Genomic DNA, 25,247 nt, shown 5'->3' on the forward strand with positions numbered 1-25,247 from the left:
ATATTGTAGTTTGTTTTTTAAGACCTTAAAAACACATACTGTACCTTTAACTGTTTCATAACAAACAACTACTTACAGGAGCTTTAACGGGAACACACTGTGTTGTAATACACTGGTCAAAGAGTCATATCATATCTATCTATCTAGTCATATTCTATCTATCTTTCTATCTATCTATCTATCTATCTATCTATCTATCTATCTATCTATCTATCTATCTATCTATCTATCTATCTATCTATCTATCTATCTATCTATCTATCTATCTATCTATCCATCTATCCATCTATCTATCACTTTCTGATATTAATGCAACTGTAACGGTTCATTTATCTGCAATATTACATGCAAAAATCCATGCATCTGAAAGAATAAAATAAATTTTGTTGCTATTTTCTGTACACGTTGGTGCATCAGTATTACTGTGGTTTGGCTCAAATCCACAAATCTAAGCAGATCTACCCTCCAGCAGCAGTGAAAATGAACCGCTGTGAGCTGCATGTAAAGAAATGTTAAGCAATGTTAAAGAGGTGTTACAAAGCACAAACAACCCACAATCATTTTTATTTGTCATTGTTTTTCATCCTGGAGTTCAGACTGTCAACTTTATTGGAAGAGTGAAACATTTGGCGACTCCTTGTCCTCTTATTGTCATCTGTATTCATGCCAAACTTTAACACGTGACCTGTACGTGATATCGTGATCCGAAAGGTGAGTAACAGACTGACATTTCTGTTGTCACAGTGATCATAAAAACAGTCAGGGTGAGGTCACACTACTATGGAGGTCACTTTTCATGCTAAATGAACCCTGCTCATCAAGTATGACCAACAACCTCAGGCACTCGGTTTTCTGTGGTTTATGAGTAAAAATGCCTGAGCTACTTCCCAAAAAACTGAAACTAGATATTACTTCAACTTTTTTATCGGGTACTTGGTAATCTGTACAGGAGTCTTCCTTTAAAAAAAAAAATCATACAAAGTGTATTTTTCCATGAGGTGGCTTCTTCTTCTTCTTCTTCTTCTTCTTCTTCTTCTTCTTCTTCTTCTTCTTCTTCTTCTTGTCTTTTTCATTCTTTGTCTTCTGTCCAGTTTTCCTCCATTAGCTTTTTGGACAAAATGTTGGAATAATGGTTTCCCTGCAGTGGTTTATCATCAAAAGCATACAAAAACAAAAACAAAAACAAAAAAAAGAAAGAAGGAAAAACAAAAACAAAAACCACAAACAAACTAAAGCATCTACACTGTTGGGCAGAAATTTTCAGATGCCTCCGGAATTTTTATTCTTTCACTTTTTTTTTCACCGGAAACGGTCAAAACATTGGAAGTTGTAGTCACCTTTTGCCAATTACCCATGCAGTTGTTGTCAAAACCGCTGCAAATCCTTTTCAGACGTTTCTTCATCTAGAAATTCCCCTAAAAGCATCTTCAAATTTTTGCCAGTCATACTGACTGTGTTATGATGACATATTATTTGGTTTTAGAGCAATGCCAGAGAAAATTAAATCATATAAAGAAGTTAACAACAATAATAAAGAAAACAAAAACATGATATTAAAATGTTATAAAAAATAACATGTAGGCCTATAGATAAAAGATGAGTTTCCCTTCTATTCTAAAAACATTAGAATATGACTTAGAAATGCAATTAGGCTAATGATATTATGAATCATAGTCTGTGATGGATACAGTTTTTCACAGTCAGAAATCTATGACGTTATTGCAGTTAACCTATTTCTGCCCCTACTAATTTGAAATTGAATATATTTTATATATATATATATATATATATATATATATATATATATATATATATATATATATATATATATATATATATATATATATATAATAAGACTAGATAGATAGATATTTTACAACTCCCTGACCAATTTATAACAACACAGTGCATTTGATATGATCCTTACTAGGTGATGAATGAATGGGAGTTCATAGGAAATGGGTCAAGGGTCATCTCAGCTGCATCAAGACTTGATGTGGTATTGTGCAAGTTTGCGACAACAGTCATCAAAGGGTTAAGTTTGTGTAAAGCATGACTGTGACTGTCTGCATATGGTGCACGTGTTCTGTTAATAACCAAATGTCATATTTAGTGTGGAAAGTTACTCTGATGAATCTCACTGCTTGCCTTTCTCCTTGTCTCTTTCTTCATCTTTTTCCATCTTTAAGTGTTGACTTAAGTCTTCGTCAGCAAACTTTTTAAAGTCAAAATAATTCATGATTTTTTTTTTTTTTTTTGCTTGTGCATTTTAGCACATCACCTTATCATGAACTTCTGTTATCTTTCCTGCACAGTTCTTAGATATATGTGATAAAAAGGCTTTGAATGAGTGGATGACTCATCAGCAAATGTATACTGTAAACACTTCCTCATCAGAAAGGATGCCTGTATGCAGGACTCATTACTTTGAATATGGTATCATTCCTTTTAAAAAATCTCTACACTCAGTGAGCTACTTCCTCTTCTTCTTAAAACGCCTTCCTTCTGTTTGCTTTGAAGCTTGGTTGACTATTGCGTCATCAGACGGCGAGGGAAACTGAGTGAGTGCGGCTGCTTTTAAAGGACGTGCTCAGAGAGGAAGTATGCAGGAAGCTGTGGGTGTCCATGAGCCACAGGAATATTTGAAGAATCTACAGCTTCCTCCTCTTTTTTCAGCATTTAAAAATGCAATCAAAGAAAAACAAAAGTTCTCTGTCCATTGGAATCTTTATACTTTTTTATTTTATGAGGATCTCGATTATTTTTCTGTGGAAGGAACAGCTCATCACTCAATCACTCATGAACTCACTGCACAAATGATGTTGTTTGCTCATTGTTTATTATGCACATTGTATGTTTTTGCACCCAGATGACATGAATCAAAAGCAGTCATACAAATACATAAACAAAAATAAATAAATACAATAAATATGATTTGTATAAATATAAGCTAGATAGATTTAGATCGATAAATATCATTCCACTGGAAATACTGTTCAAGAACTCATGGAATCATGAAGAGTGAACACTCTTTTGTATCAATAGCTCCTGAAAGCTGTACCAGACTGATCAATATGATCATACAAAGGAGTTTTGTTCATTTCTTGCATTTCTACATGCACTTCTGAGCTGAGCCGGCTGAGTGGCGAGCTGGATCTCCAACAACAGCAAAGACTCTTGCACTGATGATGGAGAAGGAGAAGAGTCGGTCCAAGGTGTAGTGGCAGAACGGGAGTTGAAGATGCCAGTCGACGATGGACTGAGTGTCTTCTGAAGTGATGTCCAACTCCTTCAATCAGAGAAAGTACACATTAAACTTCTGTTCAACTTAAATCAGAGCTATGAGGCTTTTGGAACTGATAGATGAGGAATTGACACAGCTTGTTGAAGTTTTTTGGGATGTTCATGTGAGTGACTGAGCTTACCTGGTGGTGATTTGTCACACACTCGCTCATGTCTCTGAGAAACTTGTGCAGAGCTGGTCTCACGATTTTGGCGTACTGTGAGCAGCTTGGGAATCTGTAAATCTGCTCCACGTAAGAATTGTAGCTCTTCAGGACTTCAAGCATCTTGGCGGTGCATGTCTGAGGAAAGAGAGACATTTAGAAATCGCAGGAACCTACTTTAAAGGTCATTCAATACAGTCTTTGAAAATGGGGGTTTTGGTGACTTACTGAAGAAGTCTGCTTCAGAGCCTCAGGGTTGCACATGTCTTTTGCCTCCATCCAAGCCAGGGAAGTTGTGAAATTTGACTCGGATCTGTCACCTTTTCGTGCCTGTGGAGAAAATCCTCATTGTTAAGAGTGCATTGATAAAACGGTTAGCAAATGTGGATTCAACTAAATGACAGTAACAGAATTTAAAAGCCTTTATGCTGGCAACCATTAAAAGATAGAACAAACATTATCTATCGTTTTTTTTTACAGATACTCTAAAAATTTAAAACAAGAAAAAACAAATATGTAGAATTAGAAAAAAGGAAATAAATCTAAGTGAACATAAAAAATGGATTGATAAATGAGCTAATCTTACCTGAATTGATGCATTCTTGGCCAGACGATTCAGCTCAAGAGAACTGATCCGAGCAGCTGCGCATGCGTCCTGCTGACTCTGCCCGGTCGGAGCGCAGGTAACGGCAGCGAGCAGACAGAGAAGAGCCGCTGCAAAAGTCTTGAAGCAAAAATTCATGGTGAGGAAACTTGTTGAGTGAAGCTTCTTGATATGAGTTCTTCTCTCCTGGGAGTGTTGTGATGTTCTGTGATCAGACCTGAGCCGGGTCCCTCTATTTAAATGGGATGATGAGCGCCGGTGGGGGCGGGAAGTCAGCGGGTTTTCCTGGGCATCCCTCAGGTGAGTTCGTGTACAGTGCAAATCGAACAGACACAGAAAGGCTTATGTGAGCAATATTAGGTCATTAGAGGATCTACTAGTGTTGTAGGCCCACCACAAAAAGGGAAGGAGACCTGACCCATGTGTCGTAACAACATATTTACAAGGAAATTGTTCACATTGATTAGGAATTAAGCATCATTTGCTGTCCACGTTTTATTTTTTCTCTGATCCTCAGTCGTAAATTAACTGTACGGTTGCTTTAACAACAAAAATGCCCAACTATTAATCGCCTACAAAATTAATTATTCCCAAGATAAATTACAACTGAGTGTTTAAAAAAACAATATTTGTGTGAGAGAATCACTAATTACATGAGCTCTAATCAAGTTTCACATCTATGAATATGCTGGGGAAGTGAGACTAACCTTTTGCTACATTTCAAGATGTTACATGAGATGAATTCTCTGCACAAACTTTCCATCGTGAGTCTGTGATTTGTCCCTCTTCTCTTCTAGAGAAAAACCTTTTGAGTTGCTATTTTTTTTTAGATTTCATAGAAAGCTTCCTTTATCTTTACCTGCCATATTCTTTATTGTTTTGTGACACAGCGTAGATTTTCCAGTATAATCTACTTCATAAAGCTCTCTACAGAAATAAAAGATACTTACATTGCCAGGACTAGAGGTGTTTTTTTTTTTATCCCACAATGAGTGGTATGGAGGTCAAACAAAATGAAGTTCAGATAAAATAAGAAACTTTTGCCCTGGTTTGAGATAGTATTGTATCTTTGGTTGAAGAAAATTAAATGTCCTAACTGCCTGCATATTATTTTTTCTTCTTCTGATTTATACATTTTTAAGCCTCTATTTAGATTCATTTTTTTCAAGTCTTGTAGCCACTAAAATGAGGATCAATACAGCATTTTCTTATCTTATATTATTGCTTAAGTTTCATGACAAATGTTGTTTTTAGATTTTGGTTAGTGTCTTAGTCATTCAGTTAACTGTAGTCTTAATTCTTTCAGAAAACATATAAATAATACTGTGTTGTAAAAGTTATTGCCATTTTTTCTGTGGATTAACAAAATGATTACTTATGTCATTGCACAATGTTTTTCAATCCTAAATTTTCTTGATGTCTTTTTTTACAAGGATGTTTTATCCTGAATGTTTTTTTTTCAGTATATGTAGCCTTTGCTTTTTTAAAAAATATTTTCTTTCTGCTTTCAGTCTCTTTTTTAGCTTTGGTATTAAGTGTTTTTTTTTTTCAAGGGAGTGCACTTTAAAACTGAGGCACGATTCTTGTAATATATTTGGAGAACATAGGCAATAGTGTGGTATTGTCTTGAAATGACTTAATTTCAGATACCAAATGAGGAACTCTGACACTTGTGAGGATCCAGCTTTCGTTGTAGGTTTGTAACTCAAATGCTTCTTTTAAAATAATTTTTCACATGTCTGTCTTCTTATTTTTCTGTTTTGTATGCATATTTGCCCTTTGTATGCGTTTTAAATGTCATGTTTGTTTGTGGGGGCACAACCTGAGGTTCCAGTGGCTCTCTTCGATGCTCTTGAACGCACCACTGTCTGCCCCGGAAGTACTGTTTTATCTGTTGTTGTTATTGTGAATGGAATGAAGTGAGCATGGACTGCTGTGTAGTAAATAACAACGCAATAGTAGGTTTGTTCACATTTTTATTTATGTTTATATCTTGTGTTAAGAAATGCGACATGCATTATTGTGTACAATGAGTTTATTTGGTGTAGAAAGTGAGGCATTGTGGAGCCATCGTAAGCGTTAGCTAAATTAGCAAACCGTCATTAAACAGCCCAAAACGGGCCTAATGCAATGCTTCATTGTGAATGAAGGTACTTTGTGAAACGTTAGCTCATCTTTTTTGAACATATTTCAGTTTTTAATTTAGTAACTGAATCTGATCAGCCTTTTTCTAGCGACGAGCTTTAAGTTAACCGACGATAGCTACTGCTGCTGAGGAAGCTAAAGCTAACATCAGCCCAAACTGAGACACTCATTCAGTCAGTCTTAATTAGTAAAGCGCCAAGTCATAACAAATATTATCTCAAGACGTCTCACAAAAACATTGACAGGTCTAGACCTCGAATGTAACATTTTTTAACAAAAATAAAATAAGGAGTCTGATCTCAATTTAACCCACCGTGACCTTTGAAGCATTAACAAGTTTACAATGAAGAAGACCAACTTCACCAAAGCAAGCAGAAAGAACCAGAGTTACGAAAGACAGACTTCTGGAAGGAAAAGCTGTGTAAGGGGATAGTTTGTGACAACCTCAGGGACTCCCAGAGAGACCTGTGGTTAGCAGCTTTAACAGGAAATTAAAACTAGAAGTCAGAGACAGATAGGGGAGAAAGGAAAACAGGAGCTTTATGAACAAAGTAAATGTATGAAATGTAGTTAATGGTGATCAAACTGTTTTAACAGTCATTTCTCTGCAGGTTGACTTTGTTTAATCCATGATGAACTTTGACGGTCTGGACGCCGGGATGGGTGAGTACCCAGCTGGCCTTCATGGGACCCTGGACGCGGGGATGGAGCCCTCCATGGACCCTCACCTCAACCCCAACATGCTGCAGGGGGTAGAGCTTGACCCAGAGGGGCTGGCTGTGACTGTCCCTGAGCCGGTGCACCTCATGGAGGGGATGTTTTCTGAGCTGCACAGTGCAGTTTCTGAAGTTGGGATCCCTGTCACAGCAACACATTTTGATCTCCAGGAGGAGATGCTTTGGATGGGAAACCACAGAGTGAGAGCTTTGACTATGACAAACTACTGAACTATTGAATGAATGACAAACTGACAGACTGAGATTATAGGATAAGGACAAGCACATTAACATAACGCACAATGGCACTTATGGCCTATGCTAATTTGCAAGGCCCTCCCTAGCTGGGGTTTTAAAATATGTACAAATATACAACACATTTTACAACAAAACACTGTAAATCAGGACGCTCAAGATCATATGTCATGTTTGGGGCAGTGCTTGTTGTCAGGTTATACAACTACACATATTGTTACAAAACTCTGCAGCCAATCTTGTCGTCTAATGCCTTCAACTGTTGTTTTTAGGGTCATGCAACTTCGTTCTTTGGCCCAACGATGATGCGCCATTCTTCTTTCCAAGTGCAAGCAGCAGATGACATCAGACACATTCAGAGTTTGGAGACGGGTGTCCTCTTCCTCTCCAAGTCTAACCTTAAATGTCACACGCGTGGGGGCCTTGTGATGTTTGATTACCCGTAAGTCACACAAACTACCCACTGGAACAAACAGCACACATAAATTCTTCCTCTTATCACAATAATTGATTAGAGTTTCTATTTATTAATCATGAATGTGTTCATTTCAGGATGGAGGAAGGTGCTGACCTACACAGTCTCCTCATGACTGATAACAACACCTTGATCATGGGCGGCTTACAAAACTATGTGGTGGAAGTTGACCTGAATACTGTGCAAGAAACTCAAAAGGTGAGACATTATGGGATTCATATTTGCATGTAGCACACCAAACAATATAGTAACCATAACAAATATGGATATTTCACGTAGAAGCATTACATTGCTGGTTGATTTTGTGCTTGCAGTTCAACGTTGAAGTACCTGGAGTGGCAATTATGCGACAAACTGGACGTTTCTTCTTCTGCGGGCACACTTCTGGAAAGGTTTGTCTATTAAAAAACCCCCTCTTGTCTCCCAGTTTTCAACTTAGTATAATATTTGTTTACATTTCTGAAATACATTTAAAAATGGGTACTGCTTGAAAAACTTAGAGTAATCAGCCCATCAAAGATGTTTGTCCTGTTCCCTCAGAACTCACAGGTAACTTTTTGTTTAAATCAGGTAACCCTGCGGGATTTACGCACCTTCAAGACAGAGCACGAGTTTGACGCCTTCTCCGGTAGCCTCTCAGACTTTGACGTCCACGGGAACCTTCTGGCTGCGTGCGGGTTCTCCAGCCGGGGACTGAATGGGTTGGCGTGTGATCGTTTCCTCATGGTGTACGACCTTAGAATGATGCGTGCTGTGACGCCGCTTCAGGTTCACGTGGACCCTCTCTTCCTGCGCTTCATTCCGACTTACACATCCCGACTGGCGATCATCTCACAGACAGGTACAAGTTATTAGTCAGTGTGTTCTTGGGAAAAACTATAGTTCCTTGAAGCTATATTTCTACCTCTTATATACTGAACAATATTTGTATTCGGTTTGTAAGTATTATTCTACCTCCTCTATCTGCAGGTCAGTGCCAGTTCTGCGAGCCAACCGGCCTCGCAAACATGGCAGACATTTTCCATGTCAACACGGTGGGCCAGCTGCTCATGAGCTTCGACGTTTCATCCAGTAAACAAGCCCTGGCCTTCGGGGATTCTGGGGGATGTGTGCACCTGTGGTCCGATGCTCCAGAGGTCTCCTACAATGATTACTCTCGAGACACAGAGTTTGCCCTTCCATGCCTTGTGGACTCTCTGCCTCAGTTAGACTGGAACCACGACCTGCTGCCCATCTCGCTCATCCCCATGCCGCTGACCAGCACCGAGCAGCTGCTGTCGGACTGGCCGTCCTCACTGGCTACACCCAGCCCCAGGTAAATCTGTACTTAAGATGATTTTGCTCTCCTGTATCATGCTTTGATTCAACCTCGCAAGCACTGCTCTACTGCTGGAAACACTCCCCACTGTACATTTGTGGATAGAAAGACTTTTTTACTGAATACACATTTCACTCTGGTTTGTCTACTCTCATATAAAAACTGCACTAGAGCTATTTTTCAAAACTGATGAGCAACATTTTAAAAACAGGAAAAACATTTCCAATATTTATTTCTTCAGAAGGAACCAGCTGGCCTGGGACAAAACACTGTACACCAGAAAGGGAAGTTGGAAAGAATCCAGCGACAGATAAAGTCATTGTCTGCTCATTTCACTCTATGCGATTTGTTTACATTTGCAGAACAACAGAACACTGCACACGTTATCCGTGAGGCACCTTTACAGAATGAAACCAAAACATCAAACCTGATCTGTGTGATCTCATTTCACGCTAAGAGTTAGTCAGAGAGGAAGTAGTTCATTTCTCTTTTCTGTTGTCATTACTTGGCTGACTCCCCAGAGGTGAGGTCAGTGTGTCACATTATGTCATGTTCAAAGCCACACATGTAAAAACTTCCATTAACCATTGACCTAGTTCAACCTAAGCTCCTGCCTCCATTTCTCAAAGTAAATCTCTCTGAATGATGAATTAAAGAGGGACTAACAGTAATTCAGGAAAGGATTGTAAATAACTTGTTAAAGCGCAGAGGAAGTTTGATATGTTTCCTAATGAGCATCAACTCTAGTTTATTATAAACCAGTCAGCCAATAAACCTGTCAACATTGCAGTCTCTTTTATTTTGTGTAAGTTATTTTTTGGGCTTTAATCAGAGAGGAGGAACAGTGGATAGAGCAGGAAACAAGGAAAGAGTGGGGAGTGACTTGCGGGAAAGAGGTCACAGGCTGGATTCATGGAGCTCAGCTTAGACCACTCGGTCATCTGCGCTCCAACACTGTAGTCTGAAACTATTTGAAGCTATGTTTCATCAACTTTCGTCAACCAATCAGAAAGCCTCATTTTGATCTCATTAAACTCTATTGCATCTGGAGTTTTTTCATATTTATTCTACTCTCGTGTTTTCTTTTATTTCCTTGTTTCTTCCCTCAAAGTAAATAGTTTTCAACATTTTTTAAAAACTGTTCTTTCAACAGACGAGCTCCCCCTGTGGACCCAGAAATCCTTCGCACCATGAAAACTGTCGGGTTCATCGGTTATGCAGCGAATCCTCGTACTCGCCCTCGGAACCAGGCACGTAAAAAAGAAAATCCAGCAGATTTTACTCCACTTCACATCAGTATTTTTTCATCTGTGACCACTGTTAAAACACTTTGACTTGATTCAATTCAGAACTTTTGTGACTGCACAATGTAAACAAAGGAGCAAAAAATACTTATTCACACAACTAGTGCTGTTTGCTGCCTATTGTTCTCCATTAGGGGGCAATATGGGGAAAATATGTCAGGATATTTTTTTATGGCAGGATCAGCATCTGGATTTTAAAAGATTGTTTTTTTTTTAAATTAACTTTTTATTGACACTTGTAACAAAAACCTACAAACTTAAACGTCACATTATTTTTTCCTTTTTTAAAACTTAAAGGACACGAGAACAATCGATAGAACAGGAAACAGGAAAATCAAAAATTTAGAAAAAAAATAAAGTCTGGCCGAAGCTTGAATTAAATAGTCAGGATTGTTTTTTATTGCTTCTTTGAGGCTGTTTCGATCTACAAACAACATTTTAAGTCCTAAATATTTCTTATCTTGCATTCTGAAACTTTTTGGCACCAGTTTTTGCATTTTCTTCACCATTTTATAGCTTTAATCTACTCTTATGTCCTCTAATGTGTATTTTTTAATGCTGATTCATATTTAACATATGAGATGAAAGCTGGGGGCCGTATGAAAGTTGACCTTGGCCAGACTTTGGATATGTTTGCGTCAAAGACACCATAAGATGTGCACTTGTGTTGTTTTCAGCCCTTTGATTGAGCCATTACGCATTAATCTGGAGCCCTTATCTGTGCAAACGAGCTTCATTGAAAACAATAAATTCTCTCATTCTTTCATATAAAACCACTTTTCTATGTTGGTTCCAGGTTCCTTACAAAATAAAAGATGTGGAACTTGATTATGACAACTACAACCAGGTCCCAGAGTCACCGATCGGCCGTGATGAAGAGCCACACCTCTACATGGTGCCTAAAAAGTACAGAAAGGTGAGACTTTACATTTTCACTCATAAATGGACAGTTCATTCTCTGTGTTAGAAATAGTCTGGTTGCTGTTTCTGTGCAGGAAAATAGGTTTTTAAAAATGTTGGTTGAGATTTTTTTTGTTCTTGGATCAGGTCACAATCAAGTACTCTAAACTGGGACTGGAGGACTTCGACTTCAAACACTACAACAGAACTTTGTTTGCTGGTCTGGAGCCTCACATCCCCAATGCTTACTGTAACTGTATGATCCAGGTAAAAAAAAAAAAACAGTTTTCAGCTACTTTTTTTTGATAGAATTGAATTTGTTTATGAAAGATTTCACAAATCTGAGTTCATTTTATTCTCTTCTTGTGCTGGTTTGTTAGGTTTTATACTTTCTCGAGCCAATCCGGTGTCTCGTCCAGAATCATTTGTGCCAGAAAGAGTTTTGTTTGGCCTGTGAGCTTGGCTTCCTCTTCCACATGCTGGATTTGTCTCGGGGAGATCCATGCCAGGTAAGTTATTGATTTCTGTTACACATAAATTTTGCTCCTCCTTTCAGTTTTCCAACCTCTCATTTGTCTTCTTTTCAAGGCCAGTAACTTCCTCAGGGCATTTCGAACCATCCCCGAGGCCTCGGCGCTGGGTTTGATCCTCGCAGACTCAGATGAGCAAACAGGAAAGGCCAGACTCGGTCGCTTAATCCAAAGCTGGAACCGCTTCATCCTTACTCAGCTCCACCAGGAGACCCAGGAGCAGGAGGGCCCTCAGGCGTACAGGGGAGCCAGCAGCAGGTCAGAGCAGCTGAGACACACATGTTACTGTTGTGACGAATCGTCTCAGATCAAAGTAAACACTCTTTTGTGTTGTGATACAGTTCTCTGGGCTCCTCCGGTGAGTCAGAAATCGGGAAGCTGTTTGGATGTGAGGTGGAAAACAGCAGCCTGTGCCGCTGTGGCAAGGAGACGGTCCGCACCTCCCTCACGCTGCTCTTCACTATGCATTACCCGGAGCAGAGCTCTCAAGGTGAGTCTAAGTCTTCTTCCTGCTCTGCTGCACATGAGGAGATATCTGTAGCTCACACCTGGCACCGAAAGCAGTGTTTGGATGAATAACCTGGGTCAGATAAATCTCAGTGAAGTAAATCTGTTATTTGCTAAATTCCACATCTACTCTTCAGATAAAACGATAAAGGAACACGACTTTGCTGAGATCCTGAAGAAGAGCATCTGTCTGGAGCAGAGCACTCAGGCCTGGTGTGAAAACTGTGAGAAATACCAACCCACAGTGAGTCCTGGCTTCCACTCACACCTGTCAACAGCTCACATCACATCAACAACACATGTTGTGTCTGATTTCTCATTACACTGAGTGATGAGATCATCCCATTGTTTCACTTCAGGTGCAAACACGCAACATCCGCTGTCTGCCTGATGTTCTGGTCATCAACTGTGAGGTGAACAGCGCTAAAGAGGCAGAGTTCTGGAAGGTTCAGGCGGAGGTAAACATCATTTCAGCTTTTTTTCAAACTTCCTCTTAAGTCCCATAAAGACTTCAGCGCTGATTCCTGGCACAGCTGTTGTTGAATTATGTCATCATGTTTGGTTTTCTTCACAGTATGCTTTCAAGAAGGCCATGGAAAAAGAGGCGATGGAGCCGGCTAAACCTAAAGAGCCTCCACCACCCATGCCCACCGAGTGGTGCCTGGAGTAAGACCAGTATTTATTTGTTCTCTTCAGCTCTTAATGTTTTGATTAAAATTAATCAACACCAAGTTGCAACAAAAAGCAAACAGTGCATCCCAGAAATTCACAGACTTCTGCAAATGGATTTTTTTTGGAAAATATATTTATTGTCTTTTATAGACAGAAAATACAAACCAAGCAAAAAAAAGCAAAACTAAAAAAATAACCTATCCCCCAGCCCCCACCCGGAAGGGAAAGAGAAAACAAGTAACAATGAAAACACATCTATTGCAATAACAACGCATTAAAATACATTGAAATCTTAACTTAAAGTGATACTCCGGGATGGAACAAGTTGGGTCCTATCACAAGGTTTAGGGCAGAAATTACCCCTACAGCAGTGTTTTTGTGCAGCAGAAGTCCAGGGCGCACGCAGCAAAGACCCCCTCCCTGCTCGTCAGTCGGTTTCCTCTGCACTCAGAAGGGGCCAATTTTTACTTGACCAAAAACACAAATAAACGGACTCCCACCAAAAAAATCTGATATGGGTCTGCATTCACGCTTTATTCAGAGAATTTTCAGCACCTTACTTTCACACAAAAACACAGCTAAATAAGGCTCTAGTTCACATCGTGTCGTACAGCGGCGCTACCTCCGCTGCAGAGCCACAGCTGGCTACGAGGCGCTCGCTGCTTTGTGTATCAGTCTGCGCGCGGAGTGCCAGATATAAACAAACGCAGGTAGTCTGCCAGGACGAAGAGACACGATGAGAAGTAGAGCCTTATTTAGCGGTGTTTTTGTGTGAAAGTAACGCGCTGAAAATTCTCTAAATAAAGCGTGAATGCAGACCGATATCAGACTTTTTCGGTGGGAGTCCGTTTATTTGTGTTTTTGGTCAAGTAAAATATGGCCCCATCTGAGTGCAGAGGAAACCGGCAGAAGAGCAGGGAGGGGGTCTTTGGTGCTCTGGGCTTCTGCTGAACAAAAACACTGCTGTAGGGGTAATTTCTGCCCTAAACCTTGTGATAGGACCCAACTTTGTTCCATCCCGGAGTATCACTTTAAGCAGTTCTTATTAGGAAAAAACACAGGCACATGCAAGATGGCATGACTAAGACACATAACATTATTCTTTGCCACAAAGAAAGTTGAGCAAAGTCTTCATTGTGGAATCTCAGTCTGAAGATGCAGAATGTTAAGCATTTCTCCCACCCACAGATCAAAGGTGGGCACAGAGTCCATCTTCCACACTCTTAGTAGGCCTATTTGTTTTTTGCAACCACCATTCCAAACAAAACAGCTATTAACACACGTTAAGGAGCTGACAGCTCCAAGGATGGCAACCAGTGGGTCAGGTTTCCAGCATTTTCCAAAAGCTTTGGATAGAAAACAAAACAGTGTTTCCCCTATCATTGTATAGAGTCTTTGAAGTGTTTAACTGTTAAAGATTGTGTCATACATCTGAATAGTCATGTATATTCTTTCGACAATCGGCCCAGATCTCCTCTTTTTATCTCCATATTTAGCTCATTAAGATCTAAAGTAGTCACCTCATCTATGTTATAGAAGATTTGGTAAAAACGGGAAATAGCCACACGTTTAACAGGATCAAATTCAAAATCTCCTCCGTAGACTCATGTTTGTTCAGAGTTTCAAAATTTGGCAAATGGGCAAATAGTTTTTGTCCAAACCGTCTGAAAAATGCAACATTTAGAGGCCAGAAATATCATATTTGGCCAAATTTGATCAATAAACAGACTTTATCCATTAACTGAATGACCTTTTTTTCTCCAAATAACATTCCTGGCACTCAAATGAGTCCCCCAGCTCAAGCAAAAAGCTCAATCAAAGTTTCAAACAACTGAAAGAAACACAGATGATGTTGATTTTGACAAGGTATTAATTCTAAAGATGACTTTCTTTGGAGAACTGCCAGCATTTAATGTCTGCAGCTTCTGTAGCTGAAACATCACTTATCTTTCTCATCCTTTAAATGTCACTAAGTGTTTGGGGATTTTGGATTACTTGTGACCCAAGAAGCCGACTTTAAAAGAATGATTAATGCTCCAATGTCCGATGATTAATGACAATTACTGAAGAAATAAATCTGAAACATCTTGAATAACATGCACTCTGATGTAACTCTTCCTCACATCTTCATTCTCAGCGGGGAGGACTGCAACATGGACGGCTTCACCTTTGACACTCGTGCCGAGGATCTGCGTCACGTTTGGATCCCCATGACTCTGAAAATGTCCATCAGTAAAAGTCACGGTCTGGAGATCAGCAGCTGGCCTGAGGGAGAGGAGGTGAGAAACATTTACACGTACTTCAGGATTCAGACCTTTAGACGCTCTGTCTTTCGCTTGCTGACTCATTTCGTGGTCTCTGATCAGTTAAGTGCGGCTGAGGAGGCAGAGGGAGCGTCTCTCTATGACTTGGTCGTCACGGTGCCTCACGTTCTGGATGCTCGCACAGGAGGAAACTTGGTTGCGCACATCAAAGTGGGAGAGACGTACCATCAAAGAAAAGAGGTGACAGATAAGATGGTGTCATCTTGTTATGACTTAAAAAACGAAGATGATGATGATGATGTGTTTTCTGTCACTTGAATTCCGTGTTAAAAAACTGACATTTAAATTGATGTTTGTTTTTCAGGGAGTCACTCACCAGCAGTGGTACCTCTTCAATGATTTCCTCATTGAGCCAATTGACAAGGTACATATCAGAAGTGTTTAAGTTCTGCTAATAAGATGCTGTCATCGCTGTCAAATTAAAAATTTCTTTATATTTTGTTTCTGACAGACTGAAGCTGCTCAGTTTGACGTGAGCTGGAAAGTTCCAGCGATTCTGTATTACGCCAAGAGGAACTACCACACCAAATACGACCTCCGCAGTGAGTTTTAGAGCATTAACCCATTTATGCCCTAATTTTTTCAGAGTTGCAAGGCAAATAGTTTTATCAATCGAGTCATTCTAAATCATATTATGTATTTATTTTTTCCATTTTGTTCTTTGTTTTGAGGAAAAGGAAAGGTAACAATTATATAGAACTAATAATAATTATGATCACAATAAAGTTATATAAAATTAATAATATAATCATAATTAAAAAAGAAGGTGGTATGTTTGTGGGGTGGTAGGTGTTTGGCTATGGTAAGTACTTGTGTGTCAAGAAAACTGCACCTAATAAGTCAATTATGAGCAATCCTGCAGGCAGTGTTTTTGTTTAGTTACCAACTAGCTATGTGCCCACCGGCAACTTTTGTTGCCACTCACACAAATAAGCCCATGAACAAAAATATTTATCCCAGGTACAATTATTTGGGTTAGGGTTACTCTAGAGCAGACCTGGGCAAACTACAGCCCGCGGGCCACATCCGGCCCTTTGTACGTCCCTGTCCGGCCGCGTGAGGCCAATCACAAACATAAATAATGAATTTGTGTGAGTGCATATGTCTTAATACTCCATCTATCACAGGCACTGTATAAGACATTGTGGATTGAATTCTCCCTCTCTTTCACTGGCTCAGTCAGTCTCCTCCACCTGAACTCTCCTGTTGTGAAGAGAGAGCGCAGTCACGTAAACGCGCAGCGTGTATGCACAGCACACACCAAAGACAGACAGACCTCCACAACGACAAGCGTTTCACTATTTTAGAGTCAGTATTCTCACTATAAGATTCACGCTGCTCTAAACTCTCCTTATTGAAGAGGATGCTACGTTAGAGCAGAGCTACGTTGGTTTAACTCACGACATGTCAACACCAAAAAAGAAAGAAAGGAAACAGCTACGGCTCTGATAAAGTCTTCATTAACAAGAGCAGCACCGTCACCTTTCTCCGTCTCTGAGGTGTCCTGCAGCATCTTTGGATCAAACCAACTAAGAGAGAGAGGGGGGTGGGTGGTTTTTGAGTTTTTGATATAACGCCCAAGTACAGGACTTGATTGACTTAGAAAAGTATTAGAGCTCACAGGAACATGCTTAAGGTGAGGGGACAATCAGGAGAAATCACAAGCCAAGAGACCAGCAGGAGAAAGGGTTAAAAAAAATGGGAGACTCCCTCCATATTCAGGAGTGTTGGCAGCCTGTCATCAATATCGATTGGTAAAAGTGAGTTCATATATGACACATATTGACTAAAGACATTTTCTCTATCATTTTAGGATTCATGAATTGTTCAATCAGTTCCAGCTATTCAGAATATTGAATTTAGAGCATTTTACAATGGAAGAAAGTTGGTGGCCCCCTGACACAATTCAGGTTTCTCATGTGGCCCCTGGTAAAAATTAATTGCCCACCCCTGCTCTAGAGACTTGAATGAATAAACAATTGTAAATATGTTTGGTGGGAAATTCAAGAGAAATTTATGAAAATTGGCTTTTTCCAGAACGATTTGCATCCACCATGTCTTCCACTGGAAGGAGCAGAAAGCAGATGATGTCATGTGACAGGAACCACTTAGAAACAATTTTTTATAAACCAATATCTTAAGTAGTCTTCTAACATAAGTGGAAAAATTTGCATTAGTAACGTTGAGATTTTTTATTGTGAATAGAAAATGACAGTGATACACTTCAGCAACAGTTGTTGCCGGTGAGACAAAACGGGATAAACCTGAAGGTTTTTCTCACAGGTAAAGCCCGTTGCTTCACATACTTTTTTGTTTTTCTCAGTTAAAAACCCCATAGATGCCAGTGTGCTGCTGACCGAGGCCTCCCTGGCTCGGAAACAGAGGAAGAGTCACGCCACCTTCATCCCCCTCATGGTCAGCGAGATGCCGCAAGCCGGAGACCTGGTGGGGCTGGACGCTGAGTTTGTCACACTCAATCAGGTAAGTGAGCATAAATACAGGTACGTATTTTCAACCTCAGCTCCCAAAGATGGATCTGACTCATGTCTGTGTGTTTGTAGGAAGAAGCAGAGCTGCGCAGTGACGGCACCAAGTCCACCATCAAGCCCAGTCAGATGTCTGTGGCCAGGATCACCTGTGTGAGGGGTCAGGGTCCCAACGAGGGGGTTCCTTTTATTGATGACTACATCTCTACTCAGGAGCAGGTGAGTGAAATCAGGATGAGGAAATTCTTTTTTGGCTCTGAAATGTGAATATTTTCTGATTCTTCCTCTAAGGACAGCAACAAAACATCATGAGTTTGTAGAAATAAAACATGGAAAGAAATCAACCCTTCACTTTAAAACTACTTCTGCGTCTCCTCTCAGGTTGTCGACTACCTGACGCAGTATTCAGGCATCAAACCAGGAGACCTGGATGCGAAGATTTCCTCAAAGCATCTGACCACGCTGAAGTCCACCTACTTGAAGCTCCGTTTTCTCATCGACACAGGAGTTCGCTTTGTTGGCCACGGTTTACAAAAGGACTTTCGGGTCATTAATTTGTTGGTATGTAATTTAATAGCTTATTCGTTCAGATTAACACTTGACCGTGTTGTTTCTAACAGATCAACATGTCAAGAAATCTTTCTTTTTTGGTTTTCTAGGTTCTGAAAGACCAAGTTGTTGACACCGTTTACCTCTTCCATTTACCGCGCAAGAGGATGATTTCTCTCAGATTCCTCGCCTGGTACTTTCTAGGTAAGTCAAGGCTGTTCCATTAACATTCACCTCCCTCTTCTCAATTCAGATGATTAATGTTTCTTTAAGTTTTCTTTCTTCTGTCAGTGCCTTCAGTGCTTTTTTATAAAACTGTCAAAGTCAAAAAATCAGTGCTAGTAAACACTCACAGCTGCATTTCTGCTCACTTCTTCCCAGATCTCAACATCCAGGGGGAAACCCACGACAGCATAGAGGACGCCCGCACGGCTCTACAGCTGTACAGAAAGTACCTGGAGCTTAGTCGAGGAGGCGGGAGTGATGAAGTCCGGAAGGTTCTGAAGGGACTCTACGAAAAGGGCCGCCAGCTGGACTGGAAAGTTCCAGATGCGGACACTGGAGATGGTCAAGGTAGCCCAAAAAGTACGAAATTACATTCAAGGAAGTCGGTTTTGTGAAGGAGGACTTCGTGAGAAACCTTCAGTGGACTGACCCTCTCCTCTTCCTTCAACAGGTGCTGCTGTGTTTCCCTCTGTGATGGGACTCTGAGCTCCACCTGCACGTCACCGCTCCAGACTCCTGACTGGTCTCAGCTCGTAGAGTTAGTATCATGTTTTTAACGATTCACATTTATTTTTCCATCATGTACAGTGTTAATGAATGTCAGTGTTGCTTGTACAGTCTCCTTCAGCACCATGACCAAACAGTTTTAATCATGAGTCAATTTGTACTTCTTGTCGAAATGAAAAATAAATTTAGTTTGTATTTTAAGACGTTGGAGTTTTTCTTTATAATGTTTTTGAACATCAGTAAATTAGTGCACACATCACAAGAACTGGAGGGTTGGGTCTAATTTTTGCTGATAATGGGAAGTAAGAATTTTTTTTTTCATTTACACATAAGTGCACATTGTAGTGTTTCAGAGAAGTCCATTCAATTTATCAGTGAATGAAGTTTTGTGCGTTTCCCAGCCCACTTTGAAGTATGTTGTGCGAAGCGCACTTGGTTTCACTTTTGCTGACTGATTTTCCTGACAGGTTCGGCAACATTTACTGGCAGTTCCAAAGTGATGTAACAAAGTGTAAGCGCTTTTTGATGCATGGACTACCAGAAATGAGATAACACTGCGTAGAAAAGCTGTTTTGCATAGTTTTGATTAAAGGAAACAAAAAATGAAATTAAAAAAAGAGGTTGTCAATCAGTTTACCAAAGGTCTTTATCAGAAATTTAGACAGATAACTACGAGAAGCTGTGTGCACTCAACCAAGATTGGTATCCTAAATATCACACATTTTATACAAACATAAAGGAGACAAACTAGCCATACACTGACCAGCTGTAACTTGAACTAAAGTTTATAATGCATCTATTCAAAAACCAATTCTTTAAAAGTTTTCGCCGTCAAAGAAAAATATTTTCTGCCTTCGTCCTGAGGTAAGATTACAAATGTTGGACTTTTATTAGTGGTATTGCTTCTCAAATGATTCTAACAGCAATGACTTCTCCAGTCACCACTCTGAAAACTCTCTGTTTAATGTAATAATGGCGCCACCTGCTGGCTTTGCAGGTAAAGGCATAGATATAACCTGATTTTTCTGACCTGTTTCCGTTAAGTCTTACATTTTCAACAGCTTCTCTTTTTCCGTTTATGTGAATAAAAGTATTGATAAAAACAAACATGCACATTCAATATTGCAAACTGTTTATTTGTAGTAAATGAAAAGTGTGCAATTCAGTGAGTGGGAGAAAGAGAGGAGAGGGGTGAAAGGGACGGTCGATGTCTTTGGTCCATATTCTGGTGGAGGGGATGTCGAAGAATCAGCGGGAGGGAGACAAGAAAAGGCACTTGAGTTTACAGTTGTCTCAGAAAGGTTGTTCTGACAGGGAGGATGTGGAGATAACTGGAGTAAAGACTGAACTAAATGTTGCAACCTCCATTATGCCTAATATGAATATCACATACAAAATGCCCCATGTGAGCACAAAATTATATAGCTACATATATGTATATACAGTAAGGAATGGAAAATAAGAGCGGGTTGGGAATAAGCAGAGAGGGTGAAGTGTTGGATGTATCCCCTTTGGAACAGGTTGGAAAAAAAGAGAAAAAAGGCAACAACTTAAACAGGACAAATTAATTCTTTGGCGATAAACTAAAAACTCTACAGTTTGGAATGTAAAACAAACAAAAGAGGTTAAAGTGAGACAAACATATCTCTCTTTGAGTCTTGACTGAAGAACTCCAACATCAGCTGGAGTAAAAGCTGTTTGTTTACCATCTGCTGCCCGTTAGCACTGAGCTAACTGATTGTGGAAAATAGTTTGGTACGATTTCTTTTTTTTTTTTTTTTTACATTATAACATGGGTCACCATCTAAAATAAGGGCTTAAGGGAATAGTTCAACAGGTTCTCGCTTTCATGCCGAGTTAGCAAAGTGCGGCAAGACAGGTGAGAAAGAGCAAGCTGCGGCTAGCTTATAGCATTAAGACCGGAAGCAGTGGGAAACAGGCTAACCTGGCTCTTAACGTATAAAACTCGCTAAATATTAGATATATCTGAGTTCAAAAAGCATATAATTATACGTGAATACTTTAAAGGCGCACAAATACACAAGCTAGCCAGCAGTGATTTGGTTTCTGATTCCGAGTGCTGGAAAGTAACCGACGAAGAAAAGGGGTTAACAAATACCGGCTGGCAGTTAGTGCGACATTAGCATGTCATGTACGGCGAATACACTGCTATCTAGATGAAATAAAGAGTAAATGTAACATGTCAACGAAATTTTCGAAATAACTGCGGTAAAGATTTTGTGAAAAACGGACAGGAAACATTTCTAGAGACTACATTTAACCCCTCGGCCATGCACTGCGCTTAAACAGATGTGGGCAGTTCACTGGACGTCAATTTGACAAAATAAATGTTTAGTTATCCGAGGCCGAAAAACAACGCTTAAAAATACGGAACAGAAAAATTAAATGTCACATTTTTTTCTCATTCAAGTGTTTTCTTGTGCTACGTTTATTCTGCCGCAATGAGGGGTGTAGAAGTATTGTTTTATTGTACACGATGTGATTACCCTCCTGGCCACAAGGAGCACCAACGAGCACATGCTTCACTTGAACACGAACTTCAAAACGCAACACAAAAAGCTTTAAATTATTCTTAATCTGACGCAATTTTTTTTTAGATAAGAAAGAAAAGTAATGCATGTTTCTAAATGTCAAGCTTCACCGCATATTGAGCTATTCCTTTAAGTCAAAAGGTAAAATATTTGTCATGACAGTAAATATTTATCATGACAGGGTACAAGATGGTGCCCTTTTTTCCACAATATTTAGTAAGTCAAGATTTTTTTTTAAATCTCAAATAATAATCTTCTTTTGACAAACAAAAACTACAGGGAAACAAAAAAGGGAAGAGAGGAAAAATATTTTCAATTCATGTTTCCAAAAATCTGCTCGAGGGAAGACAACACATCATGAAGAAGATGCAGCAATAATGTAACAACCAGTTTCACACCACAGCCTTTCAGCTCCACAAACTGTATGTACATAACTACAAGAAGGTAATCAGGGGTTTCTGTCCCTTAATGTGACCCCACTGTTAGAGAACGCTTTGAGAACAGGCTGTGTCGAAGATCACCAATGAGGTATTCACCAGCTTTTAGTTCACAGGCTGGGAAAGAGACTTAAACCCTAACAAACAGCCACGAAGCGACGACGTGGCAGCCACAGAGAAAAAGATCTGTAAAATCAGTACATCCTTCCAATTCATTCATCAGCTTAATCAATTTTACTTTCACATGTTGGGTTAAGTGTGAATATAAAAAAGGGGGGATGAAAAGACCTTGCATCTTGTTCTCACGTGTATCAATAAAACTGCACGTCTGCTCCAAGAGTACCATCTGATAAGAAAGCTGTAGCAGACATCCACGTCTCGAAAAAGGCAAATGTGAAGTCTCTCTGTGACTAAAGGCAAGCACGTCATTAATATGCCATTCATGTGCATATAACAACAAAAACACAAAGAACAAACGGTGCGAGTGGAAGAAAATCCATCAGAATAAATGTCAAGTCACAGCATGTGGACAGTTTCCTTAACATATCACTGAATATTATTCTACAAAAGGTAATGAGCCCTCTCGTTGTTATAAAAGAATGGACAGCAAGCCGAGGACAACAGCACACACCAGGAGCCTGATTCATCACTGACTTAGGCAATGTTTTAAAGGAGCAGTGCAACATTTGGGTGCTTATTCACTAACTTGTAGAGAATTAGACGAGAAGATTGAAATCACTCTTACACCTTAACAGAAAATAAAGAAGCTAGAGCTGGGGTGGATTCATTAAGACTGGGAAACAGCTGGCTTTATCTCACCCCACTTGATTTTTTGTTTTTTTTTGTACAAAGTGGAGAAAAATTGAAAAGTAGCAGGCATGTAATACTTCCAGATTAATATATTGATATAGTGATCTTGTGTTACATTCAATGTTACGAAGCGTGCAGGAATTTAAATTTCAGATCATGTCATTTTTTTGTCAGTCAAAACTAATAACACTGGTTGTATTAAAAGGCTCTGTGATATTTGCTTGCACGTTGTTAAATAACTTTATGGCAAGAAATGCTAAGCTAAGCTAACCAACAGCAGGTTATAGTTGCAAACTGAGTGAGCAAACAGAGTGGTCTCGATCTTCTCAGCCAACACTCATCAAGAAAGGAACAAGCTTTTAGCAAATGTTGAACTCTTCTTTAAAGAGAGCAAACACCTTGACGTCCTTTTCAGCATTAACAAGTTCCCTATAAGTTTGTAGCAGCCGTACGAAAAGCTCTGGATTGAAGTTTGATATGTCTCTTTTTTTTTTTTACCCTACAAAGATTCACGATAGTCTGTAGTGTTGATTGCATGTCTACTCTCCTGCTGACAAAAATGCCCTGTTAATGCTAGAATTACTTTCACTTCACTTTCCACCGTGAAGGCATTGAAATGGTTCTGGGAGACAAAGAGAGAAAAAAACAAATCTGAGGTGCAAAATCAGAGAGCTGACACAAGCCACGGCAAAAATAGAAATAGTACTAAGAGCTCAACTTCAATAGTGCACAAGTTGTTGCAGGTAGTCCTGTCAGTCTCTGCAGAAATTAATACCAGAGAACTGACGCTATCATAGCAGAGATCTCTCAAAGGGGCCTAAAGATAGAAGCTGTTACCTTAACCAGGAAATGTAGAAGGAGGAGCGAATGCAGAGCAGTGAGAGATTTCAAGTTTGAGTAACGAATGGATCGATGCAGAGGTGGCACTACAGCTCAACTGACAGAAATATGTAAACTTGTATTCTATTCTTCATTGAAAGGAGTTAGTAGAGGAGAGGAGGGTGTGGGGGAGGGAGGGAGGGAGGGAAGGGGGAGTGCGAGGGTACGTAGACGGGTTTGATTGAGAACGAGGTTTCCAATGTCAAGGGCAGTGTGTCCGCGGAGGCCTCTGGGGCAGCCCGTTGTGAGAGGCTCGGTCTTGGTTGTAGGACGAGGACGAGCGAGGAGGACCTCTTGAGTTGTTAGAGTGATGTGAAGAAGAGCCGCCGTCGCCATGGTAGCGGTGGTTCCCACGGCCGGCGTTCCTTTCGTGGTAGGAGCCGCCGTTATACCGCTGACCGCCTGAGTGGTACCCTTGTCCCTGGAAAGTGCGCCTGTTGCCCTGGAAAATCTGCGAGGAGAATTACAGAGAATTATTTACATTTCTGGAGCCGATCTGTGAAGATTTAGATTTCTTTATGGGATGGAGTTTATGTGAAAAGCTTTTCCAGCTGACCTGTTTGGTTGGTGGGGGGCGGTTTTCAACGGGGGCACTTTGGGTCACAGGGGGAGGAGGCGGAGTTTCCAGCAGGCTCGGGCTAGTGACGGAGGAGGACGTGGAGCTACAACGGGAGCGATTTGAGTAGCCTGTGCGTGGATGGTAAACTGAAAAAAGAACAAAGAGGAACATCACAAACAGTGCAGCCTGGGATCTGTGTCTAAAAAAAACACCTTAAAGAGGCTGTTAAAACAGCTTTGTTCTGTCTGTATTCTTGTATTTATTGCGCACAAAGAAAATGGCAGACGATCTGATCGTGAAAGAAATAAGAAGGGTGTGTTAAAAAAGAGAAGAATGAAAATGGAAACATTCAAAGAGATCACACTTCATGAATTAAATGTGATGATTTCTAGATGATGAACATTTTACACACTGCAATTTACCATTACACATTCTTAGATCATGAGAAATACCTGATACATAATATTCTTACAGATATTTCTGTTTTTTTTTCTCAATAATATTAAAGAGAATCTCCCCAAGTATTTAGATGACTCATCCTCTACTCAGGAGCTTAATCATTTTGCATCATTTGTCACTTTGTGTTTTCACCTCAATCTAATGCGACCATTAAACCTGCAAGTTACATTCAGTGCATCTATGAGCTAGCACAGTGCTCTTAAATTGTTTCAGACGGAGCAGCACTACCCAATAAAAAATTTGACACTCATGGACCACCAAGCTAAACAGCCCTGAAACAACAGCCTAGATAGAAAACTGATGTATGAATATCTTACATGTTTTGTTTTTTCAGTTTACTCATTGTAGTGCCAGACCACTAGAGGGTGCTAGGGGATACAGTTTGCGAAACACTGAGCTAGCAAACAGTTAGCATCCTATGCACATTTCAATTCTTTTCCGTTTTCAACACCTTCTATGATTTATTTAGCATAGTGTTAGTGTGTTTGTGTTGGTGTTTATTAATGCAAGCAATGATTAAAAACCTGCTCTAAATATGTGCTACATCATAGGTGCTTATTTACCATATATATGTGTCAAATATGTATG

General features: G+C 39.9%; 2 protein-coding genes across 4 annotated transcripts in view; one reads left to right on the forward strand and one right to left on the reverse strand.

The window, feature by feature from the left end:
- The first annotated feature begins 5,888 nt into the window (after positions 1-5,888).
- Positions 5,889-19,140, forward strand: pan2 (poly(A) specific ribonuclease subunit PAN2). Of its 3 annotated transcripts, none has more exons than XM_074682133.1 (26): positions 5,889-6,012; positions 6,807-7,112; positions 7,439-7,608; positions 7,719-7,839; positions 7,956-8,033; positions 8,212-8,482; positions 8,611-8,956; positions 10,113-10,209; positions 11,060-11,179; positions 11,311-11,430; positions 11,544-11,672; positions 11,752-11,951; positions 12,035-12,183; positions 12,338-12,444; positions 12,560-12,658; positions 12,775-12,866; positions 15,010-15,151; positions 15,239-15,376; positions 15,501-15,560; positions 15,648-15,738; positions 17,520-17,677; positions 17,758-17,901; positions 18,064-18,243; positions 18,342-18,435; positions 18,613-18,816; positions 18,908-19,140. In XM_074682133.1, the coding sequence occupies exons 2-26, from the start codon at positions 6,825-6,827 to the stop codon at positions 18,940-18,942; spliced, it is 3,633 nt and encodes a 1,210-aa protein (XP_074538234.1). In that variant the 5' UTR covers positions 5,889-6,012; positions 6,807-6,824; the 3' UTR covers positions 18,943-19,140. The 3 variants fall into 3 exon arrangements, with proteins under 3 accessions (XP_074538234.1, XP_074538236.1, XP_074538235.1); XM_074682135.1 differs by having other exon boundaries at positions 18,613-18,804; XM_074682134.1 differs by having other exon boundaries at positions 5,889-6,008.
- Positions 19,141-20,078: 938 nt separating this feature from the next.
- The window catches only part of spats2 (spermatogenesis associated serine rich 2), a 35,754-nt gene continuing 30,585 nt past the window's right edge, over positions 20,079-25,247 (reverse strand). Inside the window, exons 12-13 of the mRNA XM_074681661.1 lie at positions 24,198-24,346; positions 20,079-24,092 (exon numbers count right to left, since the gene is read on the reverse strand). Coding sequence (XP_074537762.1) covers positions 23,844-24,092; positions 24,198-24,346 — 398 coding nt within the window. The 3' untranslated portion in view covers positions 20,079-23,843. The remainder of the gene's footprint in view (positions 24,093-24,197; positions 24,347-25,247) is intronic.

This window comes from Halichoeres trimaculatus, unplaced genomic scaffold (assembly GCF_033239565.1).
Source record: "Halichoeres trimaculatus isolate MK-OKI-2021-1 unplaced genomic scaffold, fHalTri1.1 fHalTri1_scaffold_11, whole genome shotgun sequence".
NCBI lineage: Eukaryota > Metazoa > Chordata > Actinopteri > Labriformes > Labridae > Halichoeres > Halichoeres trimaculatus.